Raw genomic sequence first — 19,529 nt, forward strand, 5'->3', positions numbered from 1 at the left:
AATAGAGGTCAAGTTCAATAATGACGATTTTGACTTTTACCGTTCAGGAGTTCTGGTTCTTGAAAGATTGAAAAATGGCGTTTCCATTCACGTTGTTGTTCCAGTCGTGTCCGTGCATTTTCTCATGAACTATTCAACCAAAGCTTTTAAAATTTTTATATGTTGTTACTGATGACAAAATAGAGGTCAAGTTCAATAATGACGATTTTGACTTTTACCGTTCAGGAGTTATGGTTCTTGAAAGATTGTAAAATGGCGTTTCCATTCATGTTGTTGCATTTACTCATGAACCATTCAATCTAAGCTTTTCAAATTTTAATATGTTGATACTGATGACAAAATGGAGGTCAAATTTGATATTGACGATTTTCACTTTCACCATTCATCAGTAATGGTTCTTGCAATATTGCCAGGACACAAATAAATGTTAATAAATCCGGTTTGCTGTTGTTGTTACAGCCTCTTGTTTAGCCATGGTTTGTCAGGTTGTTTTCGATCTATGAGTTTGACTATCCCTTTGGTATCTTTCCCTGCTCTTTTATGATCCACTTAACATAGAAAATGAAAGTGTGAGGGGGGCATCTGTGTACTATGGACACATTCTTGTTTTGTAGAAACTTCAATAGTTTAGATATTGCTATATATTCAAAAGTGTTTAGCAAAATAAGATTCTATACATCAAGTCAACTTTGGCAAAGCTGTCAATTGACCCATATTAGGTTAAATCTATTGTAAATTCAGAAATTATTGTGATGTATTACTTATGCGATAAATGCAACAGGGTTATACTGGCATTAATTTAAACTCATTTTAATATTTATGCCCCACCTACGATAGAATAGGGGCATTATGTTTTCTGGTCTGTGCGTCCATCCGTCTGTCCCGCTTCAGGTTAAAGTTTTTGGTCAAGGTAGTTTTTGATGAAGCTGAAGTCCAATCAACTTGAAACTTAGTACACATGTTCCCTATGATGTGATCTTTCTAATTTAAATGCCAAATTAGAGTTTTAAACCCAGTTTTATGGTCCACTAAACATAGAAAATGATAATGGGAGTTGGGCATCTGTGTACTATGGACACATTCTTGTTTTTATATGAATTAAACAGGATTTTTCTCAATGTTGCAAATTAAAAATCACATTTTAGTCAAGAATGACAAAATCGCAATAATAAATACACGCAAAAATTTCTGATTTAAAGTATACTAAACAACTTGTTGCATTGAAGGAAAAAATAAATATCAAAATGGCAGAGTGACCCCCTATTGAAATTTCTGGGAAACTATATTTGATAAAGAAAATCTTTTGATAGTAAAAATATTCAACAATTAAGTTGACAGGATAAAACATCAATTGGCCCCTTTACTTGCTCTAGAAAGACTAACTTGACCCATTTTTATGCCCCACCTATGATAGTAAAGAGGCATTATGTTTTCTGGTCTGTGCGTCCATTCGTTCGTCCGTTTGTTTGTTTGTCCGTCCATCCATCTGTCTGTCCCGCTTCCGGTTAAAGTTTTTGGTCAAGGTAGTTTTTGATGAAGTTGAAGTCCAATCGACTTCAAATTTAGTACACATGTTCCCTATGATATGATCTTTCTAATTTTAATGCCAAATTAGAGTTTTAACCCCAATGTCACAGTCCACTGAACATAGAAAATGATAGTGCGAGTGGGGCATTCATGTACTGGGGACACATTCTTGTTTGCAATTGTTCAAAACAGTTTTAATATCATAGTTCATGTATAGATAAACATCTGTACTGAGTGTTTGAACTCTGAATAATCATTATGACAACAAAACCAGGTAACTGATTTCAAAAATTTAAATCTTACTTAAAAGAATTCAACCCCCTTTATAAATTCATTAATTCCAGGAACTGAAGACTTTTTGAAAAAAGTACAAATAGAGAAAGTGCAAAACAAAAGTATTTAAACTTTCAAGACTATAATTTATCCTTTTAAAAGTAAAAGTGACAGGGAGATAGGCCAATCAGTGGTCACAGATAAATTTAAAGTGATTTTATATCTTTTTAAAAACAATAAAAGAGGAAGTAATATTTGAAAAAAAATATTGCATCATACTATTGAATAAAGTTAGTCATACATGTGGTTGTCTAAAGTGAAAGAAGAAATCCCAAAATACTTAAAATTGGACATAGCTTAAAATTGAAGTGAGGCAATCATAAGAACATGGCAGACCTACAAGGCAGGTTGTTGTTAGCTCTGAAAGAGAACAATATTGTCAACTCTGAAGATCTAGCTAGGGAATGGGAAGAAGATCATCAAAAAATTGTTGGAGCTATCAAAAGTTTACAGACTCTTTATAAGGTAAGATATTTACACAAAGTATACAATAACATTTTTTGTTAAGATAGTTTTCTCAAAGTTGCATCATTCATTTGTACTTAATATATCTTTATCACGACAAGAAAAAGATTACCTAAACTTTATCAATTAATATGAGGATATTCAAATTAAGACTTTAGATAAAAGTGAATGCAATATCTTTTGTATTTTGATATTACTTCATAAAATAATCCAGTAGTGTATTTTTTTAACCATTGAACAATTGGAGAAAATTTACTAAAAGAATATTTTCCTGGGTGTATATTGCTACACCAAGATCTAAAACTAAATTATTCCCCTGGTTTTTTTTTTATTCTGAAAATCTCTGGACGATAGAAAACTCTATACATGATGATGTATCACTGACGATAGAAAACTCTATACATGTATCACTGAATTGCTTTTTTTTTTCAAGAACATTGTTTGTACCAATCTTGTGTTATTTAAGTGCAAGTGTAACCAGATATTTCTAATTGTAAATTATAACATAAATTTAAAAAAACAGCTGAAATTCCCATATGAAATACTGTAAATTCAGAAATTATTGTGAAGTTTTTATTATTGCAAATAATGCAACCAGAAGAATATCGCAAAAATTGGAACTCACCTTTTTGTCAATTCTACAAAAATTGCAATTTACATTGAGCAATAATTTTGGAGTTTACAAGATATTAGATTTCCACTGTTTTAAAGTACATGTATAAATAAAAACTGTTTCAATTTTTTATTGAAAAAAAATAATCATAATTTAAAGCAGGACTTCTGGCATCAAGTTAATTTTTTTTTAGAAAAAACTTCTTTTGTCATTTAAAGAAACCATCTCAAAAGGGTACATCTATCTATTCATAGTTGAATAACCCAAAAAATGTTAACTGTTATGTAATATATCAAATGTCAGATTTTGAATTATATTGATTTTATTTAAATGTTCAAACAAAAGATTGAGGCTTTCCTCTTATGTCATATTTTTTAGAAATTTAAATCTACTAGAGTTCTATTTATAGAACAAAAAATCCAGGATATTGATTATACTTGTCAATAGGCAAATTATTCTAAATATAGATCCATGCAATATTTTTCAAATACAAAGAACTTTGGTGCAAGGAATGTCATTCAATTAAAATGAATTTTAAACTTTTAAGAAATACTTTATTAGTTATATAGGGTAATTTTGTAAAACATATATGACACGTTATTAAAATACTTACACAGAGTTTGCATTTTTAACAATTTTTTTTGTATCATTTATATTTCAATTTATTATCCAGCAGTTGGTTAATATTTATAATTGGTTATGCAAACTGTAGAGTATGGCCCCTCATGATTTTAAATTACTGTTTTCTTTATAAACTTAAAAGGAAAAAGTATTTCATAGAAGAAAGTTGGAAAATTTAAATACATCTATTTTAATAATTTGTAACATATTCTACAATATTGTGAATAAAATTTGTTCTTGGCCTAGTGTCCATAGCATCATTATTAAATGATATGTTTAAGGAAATGTAATAAAAATTGCAGCAAGTGGGTGACAATTGAACATAGTTAGTTAAATAGAATATACAATTTATAAACAGACCCAAATGGGAGATAACTCTAGCTTTATTTATGGGATAAAGAGGGAAAATTAATTCAGATACTTTTATAATCCTGTCACTTAATGACTGACAAAGGTAATTTTAACAACATATAACAAGACTTGTTTCATCATTCCTGTAGAGTTGTAGTTATTTTTCATAAGACTGCACATTTATCTTTCTCATGTTGTTATCTATCTCTAAAACTGGGGCCTAGGTGGCCAAGTGGTCTAAGTAGTTACTACTGTAATCCCTAGCCATTCAACACTGAGGTTGTGAGTTAGAACCCCTCTTGTGACTCCAATCTTAATTGACTTGGATTGTCAGTTTTCCTATCAATGTCTGGTTTTCTCCTTGCACTCAACTTCCTCCACCAATAATAAAACTGACCGCCATGAAATAGCCTAAATGTGGTGCTTAAAAGTGGCGTTAAAACACCAAAAATCAAATCAAATCAAATCAAATCTTTAAAACTTGTTTTTGGTCTGGTTTTGACTTGGATATTCTTCACACTGAAGACAAATTGTTCTATTAATTTTGATGAATTTGTCATCATGATTTCAATTTAATCTTATGATACAACCACAGAATTGTCTGTCATTGATTTATATTTTAAAATAAACATGTGAGTCCAGCCACTGACCACTCTGTCTAGCTTTGCCTTTCCTTTAAAAATATTTCAGAAAATATTTCACTTTTTGCTTATCCTTAGATTTACTTATGATGAATAAACATAAATGGTGTGTAACTCCAAAGTTTAAATTGTGTTTCAGATTATCAATGCAGAGCCTATAAATACAACAAGATGGCAGTTAACTGAGGAAGGAGATATTGTAGCTAAGTATGGAAGTCATGAAGCCAGGGTATATAATGCTGTACCACAACAGGGTATCACTAGAGAGGATCTAATGGTATGTTATTATACATCAGACAATTATATCAAATAGTTAATATGTAGCTAAGTATGGAAGTCATGAGGCCAGGGTATATAATGCTGTACCACAAGGAAAAACTAGCGAGGACCTACTGGTATGTTATTGTATTGAAACAATTTATAACAATTAAATCAAGTTGTTAACATATGTAGGATGGGGTATGAATGTTTGATATTCATGATGTATGAAAATGGTGGTGTACTATCTACTGGATGTCTCAGCTACTCACCCCTATCACAAAATGAGCAAAGTAACACCTCCCCTCGGTCTTTCAGGCATTTTTGTGCTTTGGATGTTCATCATACTATATCTAATACTAAACCCTGGGGAAATTGAATTTATTTCCAGTAACTGTTTTTTACAAATTTGATAAGAGTGAGCACAAGTCTTGCATTAAGCGTTATAAGTCAATGCTCTATTGTTGGTCATGGGCAGATTTTTGTGTTTTTTTTAAAGTAAATCTCAGCTGATAGCATTGTAGCAAAAAAGCAATCTGAAATTATTACAGAGATTGATATGGAATGTTCTGATTGTTTTATTTCCCTTGTTTTGTTCTTACTTTGTAAATTGCTTGCTCTTAACTTTATCAAAAACATGATTCAAGCATACATAATATTTCTATACACTGGATAATGTAATACATTTTATGAAATTTTACTACAGAAATCTGTTTCTCAGTATGGTGATATTGGTTTCAGTAAGGCAATGCAGGAGAAATGGATAGAAATGAATAATCAAAAGGTTTATAGGAAGGTAAGTTTTAATAAAAGAGAGACAAAAGGGACACTCCAACTCATATGTCTAAAATAAATTGACTACACCATGACTAAAAAAGAAAAGTCAAACAGATCAAACCACAGTACACAAAACATAACATTGAAAACTAAAGACTGAGTAATATGTATCCCACCAAAAACCAGGAGTTTTCTCAAGTACTTCGGAAGGGTTGGCCGATCCTGCTCCACACCCATTGTGTTGCTCATGTAGATACAAACCTGGTGATAAATCTAATTTGTTAGGTAATATTCAGGCAAAGGAAGAAAGGATTAGTGACATACTTCTTCATTGAACTGCTTATTCAAATTATTCAGTTGGAAAAGATAAAAAAATACATAAATTTCTTGAGTCTACCTTCAATGTCTTTTGTAAAATATTCAAAGATTACAAGCTTGGATACTTAGTATAAATATAAGGCCTTTTTACTTTTTTTCGTAAAATAATGAAATTAGAAAGTGTACATGAAATGAGAAAATGAAAAATACCAAATAGAGTTTCCCTTAAAAAGTGTTATTATTGATACATTAATTTGTTTTTGAAGATTGATAGAATAGATGATAAAATACAAAGTATGTTGAAGAAAGTGCAGACAGGAAACATCAATGATCTATCTGATGAACAAAGAACAGAATGTAAGAAAAGAAAGCTCATCAATGAAGGGTAAGTTTATATGTACATCTCTAATCATATTATTGACAAACCATTGAAAAAATGTAGTATTACATTAGATATGCTTACAGTTTTACTAATAAAAAATTTAAAAAGGCGTTTCCATTTAAAGTTCTTTCATTCTTAAATTAGGGTCTAGTATTTGGTCCTTTTAGCTCACTTTGCCCTTCGGGCCACATGAGCTTTTCCCATCACTTTGCGTCCGGCATCAGTCGTCCGTCGTCGTTAACTTTTACAAAAATCTTCTCCTCTGAAACTACTGGGCCAAATTAAACCAAACTTGGCCACAATCATCATTAGGGTATCTAGTTTAAAAATGTGTCCAGTGACCCGGCCAATAAACCAAGACGGCCACCAAGACGGCCACCAAGACTAAAAATACAACATGGGGATAAAATGCAGTTTTTGGCTTATAACTCAAAAACCAAAGCATTTAGAGCAAATCTGGCATTTAGTAAAATTGTTTATCTGGTCAAGATCTATCTGCCCTGAAATTTTAAGATGAATCGGACAATCCGTTGTTGGGTTGCTGCCCCTAAATTGGTAATTTTAAGGAAATTTTACTGTTTTTGGTTATTATCTTGAATATTATTATAGATAGAGATAAACTGTAAACAGCAATAATGTTCAGCAAAGTAAGATTTACAAATAAGTCAGCATGACCGAAATGGTCAATTGACCCCCTAAGGAGTTATTGTCCTTTATAGTCAATTTTTAACAATTTTTATAAAATTTGTAAATTTTTACTAACATTTTCCACTGAAACTGCTGGACCAAGTTCATTATAGATAGAGATAATTGTAAGCAGCAAGAATGTTCAGTAAAATAAGATGTACAAACACATCACCATCACCAAACACAATTTTGTCATGAATCAATCTGCTTCCTTGGTTTAATATTCACATAGACCAAGGTGAGCGACACAGGCTCTTTAGAGCCTCTAGTTTAAAAAGTTATGTTGCTTTTAGAAAGAGGCCTCTGTTGCGAGTGAAAGGGACAACAGATGGACATATTAACAATTTATTATGTTCTTGACATTAGATTCAGAGATTTTTATAAGTAGTTCATCTTTTTTGGATTATTCTAAGACTGGGTAATGCAAAAGAGTTTTACAGCAGTTTTGAAAGAATTATCAAATATAATACAGCTCTTCATAAATATAACCTGATTTATTATTTTTCAGGAAGATGACAGTATACAAAGTTAGCAAAGGAGAGATGTTTACACTAGATATAGAGAGACTAGAAACAGAACTAACACCAGAGATGATTGCTAAGTAAGCGATGTCTATCACTCTGTGACTTATTTTAAATTACAGTAATTTTTATTTAGCTGCCAATTATGCCACCAGAACACATGATAGTATTCTCAAAGGAGTTCCTCAGTTAACAGATCACTGCTATTTTCCTAAATAATAAACTCATTTAATTACTTATTCTTTATGAAAATAACAGAACTGCAGTTCAAATAATTTTTTATAGATTTTATCCAAATTTTAATGTTAAAATGCTGTTTCTTTTTAACGATCTTTATAATAACCTTACTATTACAGACTAGGGGAATAGCTCTGGTAGCATGGATGGAGGCGATTATATACGAACACATAAAAACACATCAGCTTCCATTTCTACATTTTAATCAGACAAAGATGACCTCACAAACATAAATACAAGATTACTGACAAAAGGGGAACAACTCTCTCTCTTACATACAGAAACATAATCTGACCATACATACTGATATATAACTTTACCGGTAATAAGATTTGTTGGTTGTAATTATAACACAGAATGTCTCTCTAGTTTGTTTAGATATACCCCGGATTTTATTCTGAATTTTGTGTGATTTTCCAGTGGTAGCTGGAGAGAAAAGAAGTTCAAGTCCTATGATATGGATGCCTTAGGTATCCCACCAGATGCTGGCCATCTCCATCCATTACTAAAAGTGAGGACAGAATACAGACAAATCTTCTTAGAGATGGGGTAAGTATTGTAAGCATTAGTCTATTCTGAAAGTGAGGTCAGAATACAGACATATATTCTTAGAGATGGGGTTAGCGTTATCAGCAAAATTCTATATATTTCTCATCTACCTTTATATATGCACATTTTATGTAGTGAAAGCAAGACAAAGAGATCCCAGATTCCTTCAGCGGCAGCCTCAATCTGTGGTTAAAATGTATTAAGATTTCAATAACTTTGTCAAATCTCATGGAATTTCATGAAATTTGGACAGAAGATTGTATTATGACAACAACAAAAAAATTGAATTTGATTTTTTGTAGGCTGACTATTCATAATTGATTTTTGTTTTACCAGTTTCACAGAGATGCCAACCAATAACTTCATAGAAAGCAGTTTCTGGAATTTCGATGCACTTTTCCAGCCCCAGCAACATCCTGCCAGAGATGCCCATGATACCTTCTTTATATCAGGTAAACTTTAACACACACACACACATACAACATCCTGCCAGAGACACCCATGACACCTTCTTTATATCAGATTATTTTCTCATATAAAAAAGAAGATGTGGTATGATTGCTAATTAGACAACTCTCCACAACAGACCAAAATGACACAGAAATTAACAACTATAGGTCACCGTACGGCTTCAACAATGAGCAAAGCCCATACCATATAGTCAGCTATAAAAGGCCCCGAAATGACAATGTAAAACAATTCAAACAAGAAACTAACAGCCTTATTTTATGTACAAAAAATGAACGAAAAACAAATATGTGATAATACTGTATTTGATCAAATAGTTTAAAAAAATATATTTTTTAAATGCATCATTCTTTTATACTTTAAAAAATAATTTATTTCCATTGGCAGATAATGGGCAATAGATATGACGTACAGTTACTATGTGTTATTTGAAATAGTAGTTTGATTTTCATTAAAGCAGAAGAAAAATGATGTATCTTGAGAAAAAACAATGCCTTCCTAAACAATGAATGGCCAGTGTGTGAATAGAGTCCTTTCTTTCTTTAACTTAACAAAAACAGGGTGAATTCTTTCAATAGCTTCAGATCAAATTATAATTCTGGTACCAGTAATTATCCTAAAAATTCAAATTATATCTTGATTTCTACACAAATTTTTCCAGTAGTTGTTGAATTATTCCTCTTAGTACAAAATACAAATATGTATTTACAGAGCCATGTGATGCTAACATAGATATGATTCCAGATGACTATTTAAAACGTGTGAAGAAAGTACATTCTGAAGGAGGATATGGATCTCAAGGGTATGGTGTGTTTTACTATTGTATCACATATTTGTTGGGTTTCCTCAAGTTGTAAGCTAAAATTTCATACAAAAATACATTACATAATCTTTCTTGTTTTTTTAGGAAAATATAGAAAATTTTTAAGGTTAGCTATTTTACACAAATTTTCAAACTATTCAAATGCATTTTGAACTTAATTTGATAGTAAAGACTTTACTTCAAATTACCAATGATATTTATGCAATGTTTCATCTTGTCTGCTACTTTAGGCTCTAATGATAAGCTAATTTGAAGAACACATTGATATTTAGAAATTGAGGAAAATTCAGTACCCTTACCATAGGCGGATCCAGGGGGGGGGGCCTGGGGGGCCCGGGCCCCCCTTTTGGGGAAAAAATTTGGTTGATTATATAGGGAATCATTGAAGCATGACTGGAGCAGGCCCTCCTTAGGTCAGTCAGCGGGCCCCCTCTTAGGAAAAGTTCTGGGTCCGCCACTGCTTACTGTTTTAAGACAGATTGGTTAAAGATTAGCAATTTATGCTTAATTGTTTTAAATAAAAGATAAAAAGCGACTCACTGATAATTTTCTTTTTACAACAGGCACAAATATGATTGGAAAATTGAGGAATCCACGAAAAATATCCTGAGAACTCATACTACAGCTGTCAGTGCTAGAATGCTGTATAAATTAGCTCAAAAGGTAGGTTATAAATATGTATATACTATAGCTGTCAGTGCTAGAATGCTGTATAAATTAGCTCAACAGGTAGGTTATAAATATGTATATATACTACAGCTGTCAGTGCTAGAATGCTGTATAAATTAGCTCAACAGGTAGTTTATAAATATGTATATACTACAGCTGTCAGTGCTAGAATGCTGTATAAATTAGCTCAACAGGTAGGTTATAAATAGTATATACTACAGCTGTCAGTGCTAGAATGCTGTATAAATTAGCTCAACAGGTAGGTTGTGGATAGAGATAGATCATTGAATGATAGCTCATGTTAATGGAAAATAAATAATTAGATTTAAATATTAAGAAAAACTGATTATAAGTGTGTCAATTCGTGTGTTCTTAAACATGTTGGTAATTGTTACTGTTGATTCTTTTATTTTCGTGAATACCAATTTCTTTGGATTAAAAAAAAATCTTTTTGTGGATATTTGATTTCAAGTTTTTGCCCAAAGTCTGCATATTAGCTTGTAGAACAAATTGTAATTCATTGAACATGTAAATTTGTGATTTCCTATACCCATGAAACCCACAGAAATAAAAAGGGTGTACAAAAAGGTGTTCAGTCGACCATACAAAACTAAATTAAATGTCACATTCTCTGATTTTGATCATTCCAGTGCTGTACTCTTTAAATAATTTAATATAAACTAACTTATTTCCTTCACTTTGACAAATAGAAAAAAATAACATTAACAAAAATTGTATGCCTTCAAATGTCAATGTAGATTGGTTCAGCATAATTTGTCAATAGTAATGTATTAACACAAAAGTGTTGGAATTTTTCAGAAAGAGTTCAAACCAGTGAAGTACTTTTCAATAGATAGAGTATTCAGAAATGAGACAACCGACTCCACACATTTAGCAGAGTTCCATCAAATTGAAGGATTGGTAGCAGATAAAGGATTAACACTAGAAAATCTAATGGGAGTTATTAATGAATTCTTCAAAAAGCTTGGTCTGACTAAACTTCGCTTCAAACCTACTTACAATCCTTACACAGAGCCAAGTATGGAAATATTCAGCTTCCATGATGGTAAGTTAAACAAGGTTAAATAACCATTAACTATATCATTCTCAAAATTATGATGTGATATCCCTCTAGTAATATAAATGATTTTTCTGGGACAAACTTCAAAACCAAATCTTTGTATTTAGTAAAGAATTTAGTAGGGGTTTTCATGAGATTTATGGTTGAAAAATCCTAGACTCAATGATAAACCAGTTTTCAATAGATTTCATTCATTAAAATCCAAGACATCAATACAGACACAGCATTGCAAACAAGTTTGGGATGTATATGCACTGTTAGACAGGCCCATGTGTGTGTTCAAGCAAAACAAGTGCACTTAATAAAAAAAAAAAAATTCATATCATGAAATTTTACAAAAATCAGCCTATAAGTCCTAATTAGAATTCAGATTATTTTAAAGTCTTGATTTGTTGTTCTTGAATTATGGCACTTGATTGGTTGGTCAAAATGAAAGGGACCATCTTCGCTTGCCAAGGGTTACGATCCACTCTCGCTCTCTCCACCCTTGGCGGATTGAGATAAAATTTCGGAGACACAGGATGAGGATTTTCATTGGTTGCAGTCGAAACTCGCTGCATCCAATCAAAAAGCGTCTATTACATGATCACGTGTAAATGTAGAAGGTGTTTGTAAACAATTGCCACGTGTTTATTGTGCAACAAGTCTTTACATTCCTAAACATACTACTATATTTAGTGACAACTTGAATGTTTTTAATCAACTTTTAGAAGTTCCTGTGTATGTTTCATGCACAAATGCATGAATGTTGACGTATATTTTCGTTTCCGGCTTTAACGCTACCGTGTTTTTACCTCCATATATTGAAGAGTTTAAGTGCTACCATTGGTCAAGAATAATGTATTCGGAATGGGCGAGACTTTAATCCTCCGATAGATGGCGCAACATTGTTTTTACAAATGTTGGCTTAATCTGCCAAGGGTGGAGATAGCGAGAGTGGATCGTAACCCTTGGCTAGCGAAGATGGAAAGGGACAGGCAAAGCCACATAATTTTTATGATAAATTGAACAGACAAATTATGTTCTTGTTGCCAATCATACCACATCTACTTTTTATGCCCCACCTACGATAGTAGAGGGGCATTATGTTTTCTGGTCTGTGGCTCCGTTCGTCTGTGCGTTCGTCTGTGCATCCGTCTGTGCATCCGTCCGTTCAGGTTAAAGTTTTTGGTCAAGGTAGTTTTTGATGAAGCTGAAGTCCAATCAATTTGAAACTTAGTAGACTTGTTGCTTATGATATGATCTTCCTAATTTTAAAGCCAAATTAGACTTTTGACCCCAATTTCACGGTCCACTGAACATAGAAAATGAAAGTGGGAGTTTCAGGTTAAAGTTTTTGGTCAAGGTAGTTTTTGGTAAAGCTGAAGTCCAATCAACTTGAAACTTAGTAAACTTGTTGCTTATGATATAATCTTTTTAATTTTGAAGCCGAATTAGACTTTTGACCCCAATTTCACGGTCCACTAAACATAGAAAATGAAAGTGGGAGTTTCAGGTTAAAGTCTTTGGTCTAGGTAGTTTTTGATAAAATTAAGTCCAATCAACTTGAAACTTAGTACATATGATCCCTATAGTATAATCTTTCTAATTTTAATACCAACTTCGATTATTACCCAATTTCACGGTCCATGGAAAATGGAAAAGGATAGTGCGAGTGGGGCATCCGTGTACTTTGGACACATTCTTGTTATTCTTGACATTATAAGCTAAACTTCTGTATGCAATTGATTTTTAAGAAGTTTTACTTGTTTTTATTGAAAACCTGTCTAATACGTGCCAGATCTGTAAACAGGTTTTAGTCATTTGAACAACATTGTTATGTGCATATTACATTTTAAACTTACTTGAGAAAATCAGTCAGTATTTCATCATATGTTTTAGGCTTGAAAAAGTGGGTAGAAGTTGGAAATTCTGGTGTCTTCCGACCAGAGATGTTGTTACCCATGGGCTTACCTGAGGATGTATCTGTTATAGCATGGGGACTTTCTCTTGAGAGGTAACTTAAATCACGTATAGAATAATACATAGTAAAGCATCACCATATCGTGAAGACTCTGTCTTTTATTTTACTACACAAAATTCTCAATGATATTTCACCACTATCTATCCTTTTATAAAGGATAATTCATTTAAATAACATTGTTCACTATGACCTTTACTTTCTTTACTTTAGCCATGATCCACTTGGCAAACTTTTGCATTTAGATTTAAATATCTGATACCAATCATGTAATATCAGTTATACCTTTGTTATGTAGACATCACAGTAATTTTGAGTTATAAAAAAAGGTGTTATTAGGTTAATCGAACAACTACTATATAGATGTCAGCATTTGAAATGAATTAAGGAAAGATAACTCTCTCCAAATTCTTTTAGAAAATAAAGAAAAATGTCGTCCTCATACATATTTTTCTGATCAGTAACTAACTATAGATAGATTTACTGTTCATTTTGTTATGAAAATTATTATCTATGTTATCTCAATAAATGCAATAAAACAAAAATTCTGTATTTGTGAAGGAAAAAAAATTACTGAAAGAAATGTTTTTGTTAAAATGAATGTTTTGCTTATTTTGAAAAAGATTCGATTGGTCATATGTTAACCAAAATGGTGAAATAATCCCATTTTACCTAAGAAAAATTATGTCTATCATATCTGTAAATTTCAAAGAACATGAGAAAAGTTAAATACCTGTCAAAATAGATTATTTGTATTGATTTTGATATTAACTTAGAAATATTGAATTAACAATTAACTCGTATCCATGTTATTATTTCAGACCAACCATGATAAAGTATAAGATACAGGATATCAGAACATTAATAGGACCCAGAGTAGATCTACAGATGGTGTACAATAACCCACTGTGTAGGGTGGAAAAGGCAGCAATCTAAAAATATGACGTTAAAGCATTCGTCTGTGTTAAATTCAGACTGTCTCAGATTTAGACATTTGTAGTGTGATATATTATTGTCTTTCTTTTGTTAATATTTCATAAACTGAATTGTTTAGTTGTGTTTTGTGTGCCATTCACAATGTGGACTATGTTAATATTTCTAAATAATTTTCTAGATGTTAAGACTTAGAAAATAGAGGGAATTCACACATTCTCTAAAAAAAAAGTAAAGAAAAATCATAGCACATCAAATGCTGTTAATGTCTTGCATGTAATTATTAAAGATACTAGAGAGCTGGGACAATTTTATCTGTTTATCACAATTTAAATGGCAACTTTACATTCCATTAGATTGTTTTATAGACCTTTTTTTCAATTTGCTTTATATATTATATTATTCCACTGCTCAGTGTAATGATCTATGCTGCTTGAATGGAACTTCTTATTTTTTCAAACAGAACATTATATAATATGTATTATACAAAGACAATTTAGAATTCAAACAGAATCTGTTGATGGTTCTCCAATACATTTTTGAGACAATATATATTAACTCTTTTTGACACATTTCCTAGATTACAAATCAAATTTATATAACAAGATATTAGAGTATCTGTAGTCCGTTCTAAAAAATATTTTATGTTGAAACAGACAAAGTTTTTGAAAATTGCAATTATCTCCTTGTATTACACAAGCAAATTTTTTGTTTGAATTTCAAACCAATTGTTCAAACAATGTATTTTAGTTGTAATGTTTTGTTTCATAAATATAATTGTTTTATGATAAGTTACCATGTTCATTACAATTCTGTATATATCAAAATACAGCTGATTTCACATGTAGTAAATATCTTCACTGGTAAATTTTCATAACATTTATTTTTTGTACTATTTTTATAACTGAGAGTATATTTTTGTGTAGTATGAATAAAAATGTAGACATTTATATATTATTATGTTTTTATCCCTGGAAAATTATATGAGCTTGTTAAAGCTACAATATATCTTTTTTATGTCCAAAATTTGAGTACATTTCTTTGCCCCTGCTGTAGTTTTACCCTTTTCCAGGTACACATTTTGGTAGCTTCTCTTTTACTGTTCATGAGTTATGTCCCTATATTATTAGTGACAGGGTGTGTTAGTGACCCCATATATATTGTATTAGGTCACTAGCACACCGTGTAAAGAATTTATCTTATTGACTATCGTCACAAGTAGTATTTTGACTAGCGGCCTATCAAAGTGATCAAGTCTTCAATACTTAGTAATAAGATCCTACTTCCATTTGTCAATACAGAAAACAAATTCTAACAATAACAACTTTATAGCTGTAAATTTGTTTTATGAATTTATTTCAAACGTTCATTACGTGTATCAATTTCTTCGTCTGTTGAATCCTTTCAGATTTCTTTTTATGTTTTGAAAGGGAAGCAACTCGGTATGCCAACAATAAAAAAACTTGTTAACTTTAATTATGTTTTATGAACTTATTTCAACCTTTCATCATCAATTTCTTCGTCTGTTGAATCCTTTCAGATTATTCCTCAACACCGTGTTGTTTTTGTCGAGCCTGCGACTTTTGTTGCAGAAAGCTTGACATAGGGATAGTGATCCGACAGCGGCGGCGTTATTTAACTTCTTAAAAGCTTTATATTTTAGAGGTGGAAGACCTGGATGCTTCATACTTTGTATATGGATGCCTCATTTTACGAACTTTCCGTCAGTCACATGTCCAACGTCCTTGACCTCATTTTCATGGTTCAGTGACTACTTAAAATAAAGTTAAGATTTTTTTGTAATGTTAAATTCTCTCTTATTATAAGTAATAGGATAACTATATTTGGTATGTGTGTACAGACAGTTTTCACTTGACCTCGACTTTATTTCATGGATCAGTGAACAAGGTTAAGTTTTGGTGGTCAAGTCCATATCTCAGATACTATAAGCAAAAGCAATAGGTCTGTAAGGTGTACATGTCCAACTGGCAGATGTCATCTAACCTTGACCTCATTTTCATGGTTCAGTGGTTATAGTTAAGTTTTGTGTTTTTGGTCTGTTTTTCTTATACTGTATGCAATAGGTCTACTATATTTGGTGTATGGAATGATTGTAAGGTGTACATGTCTAGCTGGCAGGTGTCATCTGACCTTGACCTCATTTTCATGGTTCAGTGGTCAAAGTTAAGTTTTTCAGTTTTGGTCTTTTTTCTAATACTATATGCAATAGGTCAACTATATTTGGTGTATGGAAATATATTATGATCAATATGTCAGTCGTGCAGGTTTTATTTGAACTTGACCTCATTTTTATGGTTCAATACTCAGTGTTAAGTTTTTGTGCTTTGGTCTGTTTTTCTTAAACTATAAGCAATAGGTCAACTATATTTGTTGTATGAAAGACTTGTTAGCTGTACATGCATGCCTAGCGTGGTTCATCTGACCTTGACCTCATTTTTTATTGTTCATTGTTCAATGTTTAACTAACTTTCTTTGTTAATGTTAAGTTTATGTGACAGTTGTTATAAAACTTTATATTTAGGACTATCAACATAATATCAACGATTAGAAAAGAAGGCGAGATATTTCAGCTTGTGCACTCTTGTTATAAAGGATTGTGGCATTTTTTTTGTTTTGAAAGGGAAGTAACTCCTTATATTACCCCATATGGTTGCTAAGCCTAAACGGTAACTAATAGATATAGGAAGATGTGGTGTGAGTGCTAATGAGACAACTCTCCATCCAAATAAAAAATTTATTAAAGTAAACCATTTTAGGTCAATATACGGCCTTCAACACGGAGCCTTGGCTCATACCAAACAAAAAGCTATAAAGGGCCCCAAAATTACTAGTGTAAAACCATTCAAACGGGAAAAACAACGGTCTAATCTATATAAGAAACGAGAAACACATATAAATTACATAAACAAACGACAACTACTGTACACAGGCGCGGATCCAGAGGGGGGGTTCCAGGGGTTGGAACCCCCCCTTTTTTTTGGCTGATCAATGCATTTGAATGGGAGCATATAGCTGGAACCCCCCCCCCCCCCCCCCCCTTTTACTCTGGGTTGGGAACCCCCCATTTTAAAATGACTGGATCCGCCCCTGTGTACATCAGATTCCTGACTTAGGACAGGTGCAAACATTTGCAGCGGGATTAAACGTTTTAATGGTACCAAACCTTCTCCCTTTTTCTGAAACAATAGCATAACATCACAACATAGAAAACCACACGATAAAATATCAATTGGAAGGCTTAACTCAATCAAAAAACGTAAATTAATACACTATGAACGAACAAATTTGATCTGCGATACCTGAATGCAAAGTTAATAAAATATTACAGACAAACATACAAGGCCAAAAAGCAAACAAAATAGTCCAAACAAAGCCATGGCAAAACTCCACCGTGAAATATTTAACCCTTTGAAAATAATCACTTTAGAAAAAAACAGTTTTTATATATCTACAGGTAAATGAAGAATAACTTTGTCGTTTTAGGTATACTACTTATGTGTATTAAACTCTTCCAATAAATAGGAATACCAAGAAAGTTCTGTCATATAAGTACATAATTTAACACTAGATACAAATTGGGGTGAATATCAACAATAAAACTATACAATTAGAGCATGTATTTTTTAGGACACCCTATATCAAATATACATAGTCACCACGTGTAGCCCATTAACCAATCATATCCCCATAAATCTATAGGAGGTAAAATAAAATGTTATATGCAAGCAGGATCATCATCTGATCCATGACAATGGTATTTGAAACAGACCAAAATGCAAAAAGTAACATTGACCAATAAACCCTGAAAATTAAGTCAAGGTCAGATGATACCTGACAGAAAAATATGTTCATCTTAATATCATTCCATACATTATCTAAGGAAGACCTTTAGCTTATAGTATCTGAGATATGAACTTGTCGACCATTTATTAATTGTTTTCTCTGATCCATGAAATGAGGTAGAGTGAAAACTGTCTAACATGCATGATGACAATGCATGGTACACAAATATAATTATTCCATTACTCATAATAACAGGCACCAGTGTTATCATGTGGTAATCATTGGTCATCTACCATACTTGTTTTTCATTCATCTTTTTAAGTATAAGTCTGGTACATCGTTTTAATTAGATTTTCATACCAGGCTATACAATATAGGTATTGGTCATTGTTGAAGGCTATATGTTGACCTGGAATTTGCCATATCTAGGTATTTTTATCTTAATGGTTAGTTGTCTCTTTGCTGTTCATACCAGATATCTTTTTATTTGTACCCTTACCATCATTCCACAACAAACATTTATAGACTTTTTTTTCTAAATGCCTTCATGAATAGAGTCTTCTATGATAATTTACAGATAAGTTTGCAATTAGTTCCTCTCCACAGTTTTTTGTCACAAACAGCAGGCTTTGGACTTCGAACATTCTATGAAAATAACAGTAATGTAGAGTTTTTATCTAAACACATTCACATATTGAGCTGATTTTTAGTAATTTATTCCACTATGGTGAGTTAGATCTATTGTACTTGTGATTCTACTTCATTGACTTTTGCTCGAATCCAGACTTTGGACTTTTGTGAAATTAACAATTATAAATGCTTTCACATAATGAGCTGATTTTGTTTACTATGATGAGTTACAGATTGAGTTTATGTATGGTTCCATTCCACTGATTTGTGCAGCATTTATGGGCTTGGAACTTTGAAAACTTCGTGAATTAACACTTATAAGGACATCCATTCTCAAATTTCCACTACTAAAGATGGCTTTGGACTTTTTACATATGTATATTTTATTCACTTTTAAATTAGTCTATTGTCCTAAATATGCATTAAATGTTTGTCACTTAAAGTTACATGCCGGTCTTTGTAAGAATCAGGCAATTTTGAAGAATTTCAATTCACAGCAGCAAAAAACCAGCCATCCTTACAATCATATTTGATGTTACCAGCATCCTGAGATCAAAATCGTTGGTGTATCATTTCTGCATGTTTGTAATTTAAATCAAGAAACTTTTGGTTAGAATGATAGTAAATTACGGAGTAATCTCCCCTTAATTTTTTTTTTAGCTTTGATTAATGTAAGTTTTAGCCTGTTTTTGTTTGTCATGTTTTCACCACTGCAAGATTATCATGCAGATTGGCTCTTATAAAGCAACAACCAATCAATGCAAATGATCTCCCCATAAAATCACTGATGACAGCTAGAAAGGAGAAAATGTATTTCCTTGTTTAGAGATTTTGTACAGGCAACAGAAAAAGCCATTGTTTTTCATATCATGGTGTTGTGG

At 31.9% G+C, this 19,529-nt stretch overlaps 1 protein-coding gene across 1 annotated transcript; it reads left to right on the forward strand.

The window, feature by feature from the left end:
* The first annotated feature begins 1,925 nt into the window (after positions 1 to 1,925).
* LOC139522439 (phenylalanine--tRNA ligase alpha subunit-like) lies at positions 1,926 to 15,161 on the forward strand. The gene is made up of 12 exons (XM_071315949.1): positions 1,926 to 2,325; positions 4,691 to 4,828; positions 5,516 to 5,605; positions 6,171 to 6,289; positions 7,482 to 7,574; positions 8,152 to 8,280; positions 8,617 to 8,732; positions 9,460 to 9,550; positions 10,135 to 10,234; positions 11,060 to 11,306; positions 13,203 to 13,317; positions 14,103 to 15,161. Exons 1-12 carry the CDS (start codon positions 2,188 to 2,190, stop codon positions 14,215 to 14,217), a joined length of 1,491 nt encoding a protein of 496 aa, XP_071172050.1. The 5' UTR covers positions 1,926 to 2,187; the 3' UTR covers positions 14,218 to 15,161.
* Positions 15,162 to 19,529: the final 4,368 nt, after the last annotated feature.

This window comes from Mytilus edulis, chromosome 1, assembly GCF_963676685.1.
Source record: "Mytilus edulis chromosome 1, xbMytEdul2.2, whole genome shotgun sequence".
Lineage (NCBI taxonomy): Eukaryota > Metazoa > Mollusca > Bivalvia > Mytilida > Mytilidae > Mytilus > Mytilus edulis.

Coding starts and splice junctions, on each gene's coding strand:
- LOC139522439 (XM_071315949.1), top strand. CDS start 2,188: ATGGCAGACCTACAAGGCAGGTTGTTGTTAGCTCTGAAAGAGAACAAT. Junction 10,235..11,059: donor TGTATAAATTAGCTCAAAAG/GTAGGTTATAAA, acceptor GGAATTTTTCAG/AAAGAGTTCAAACCAGTGAA. Junction 11,307..13,202: donor AATATTCAGCTTCCATGATG/GTAAGTTAAACA, acceptor CATATGTTTTAG/GCTTGAAAAAGTGGGTAGAA.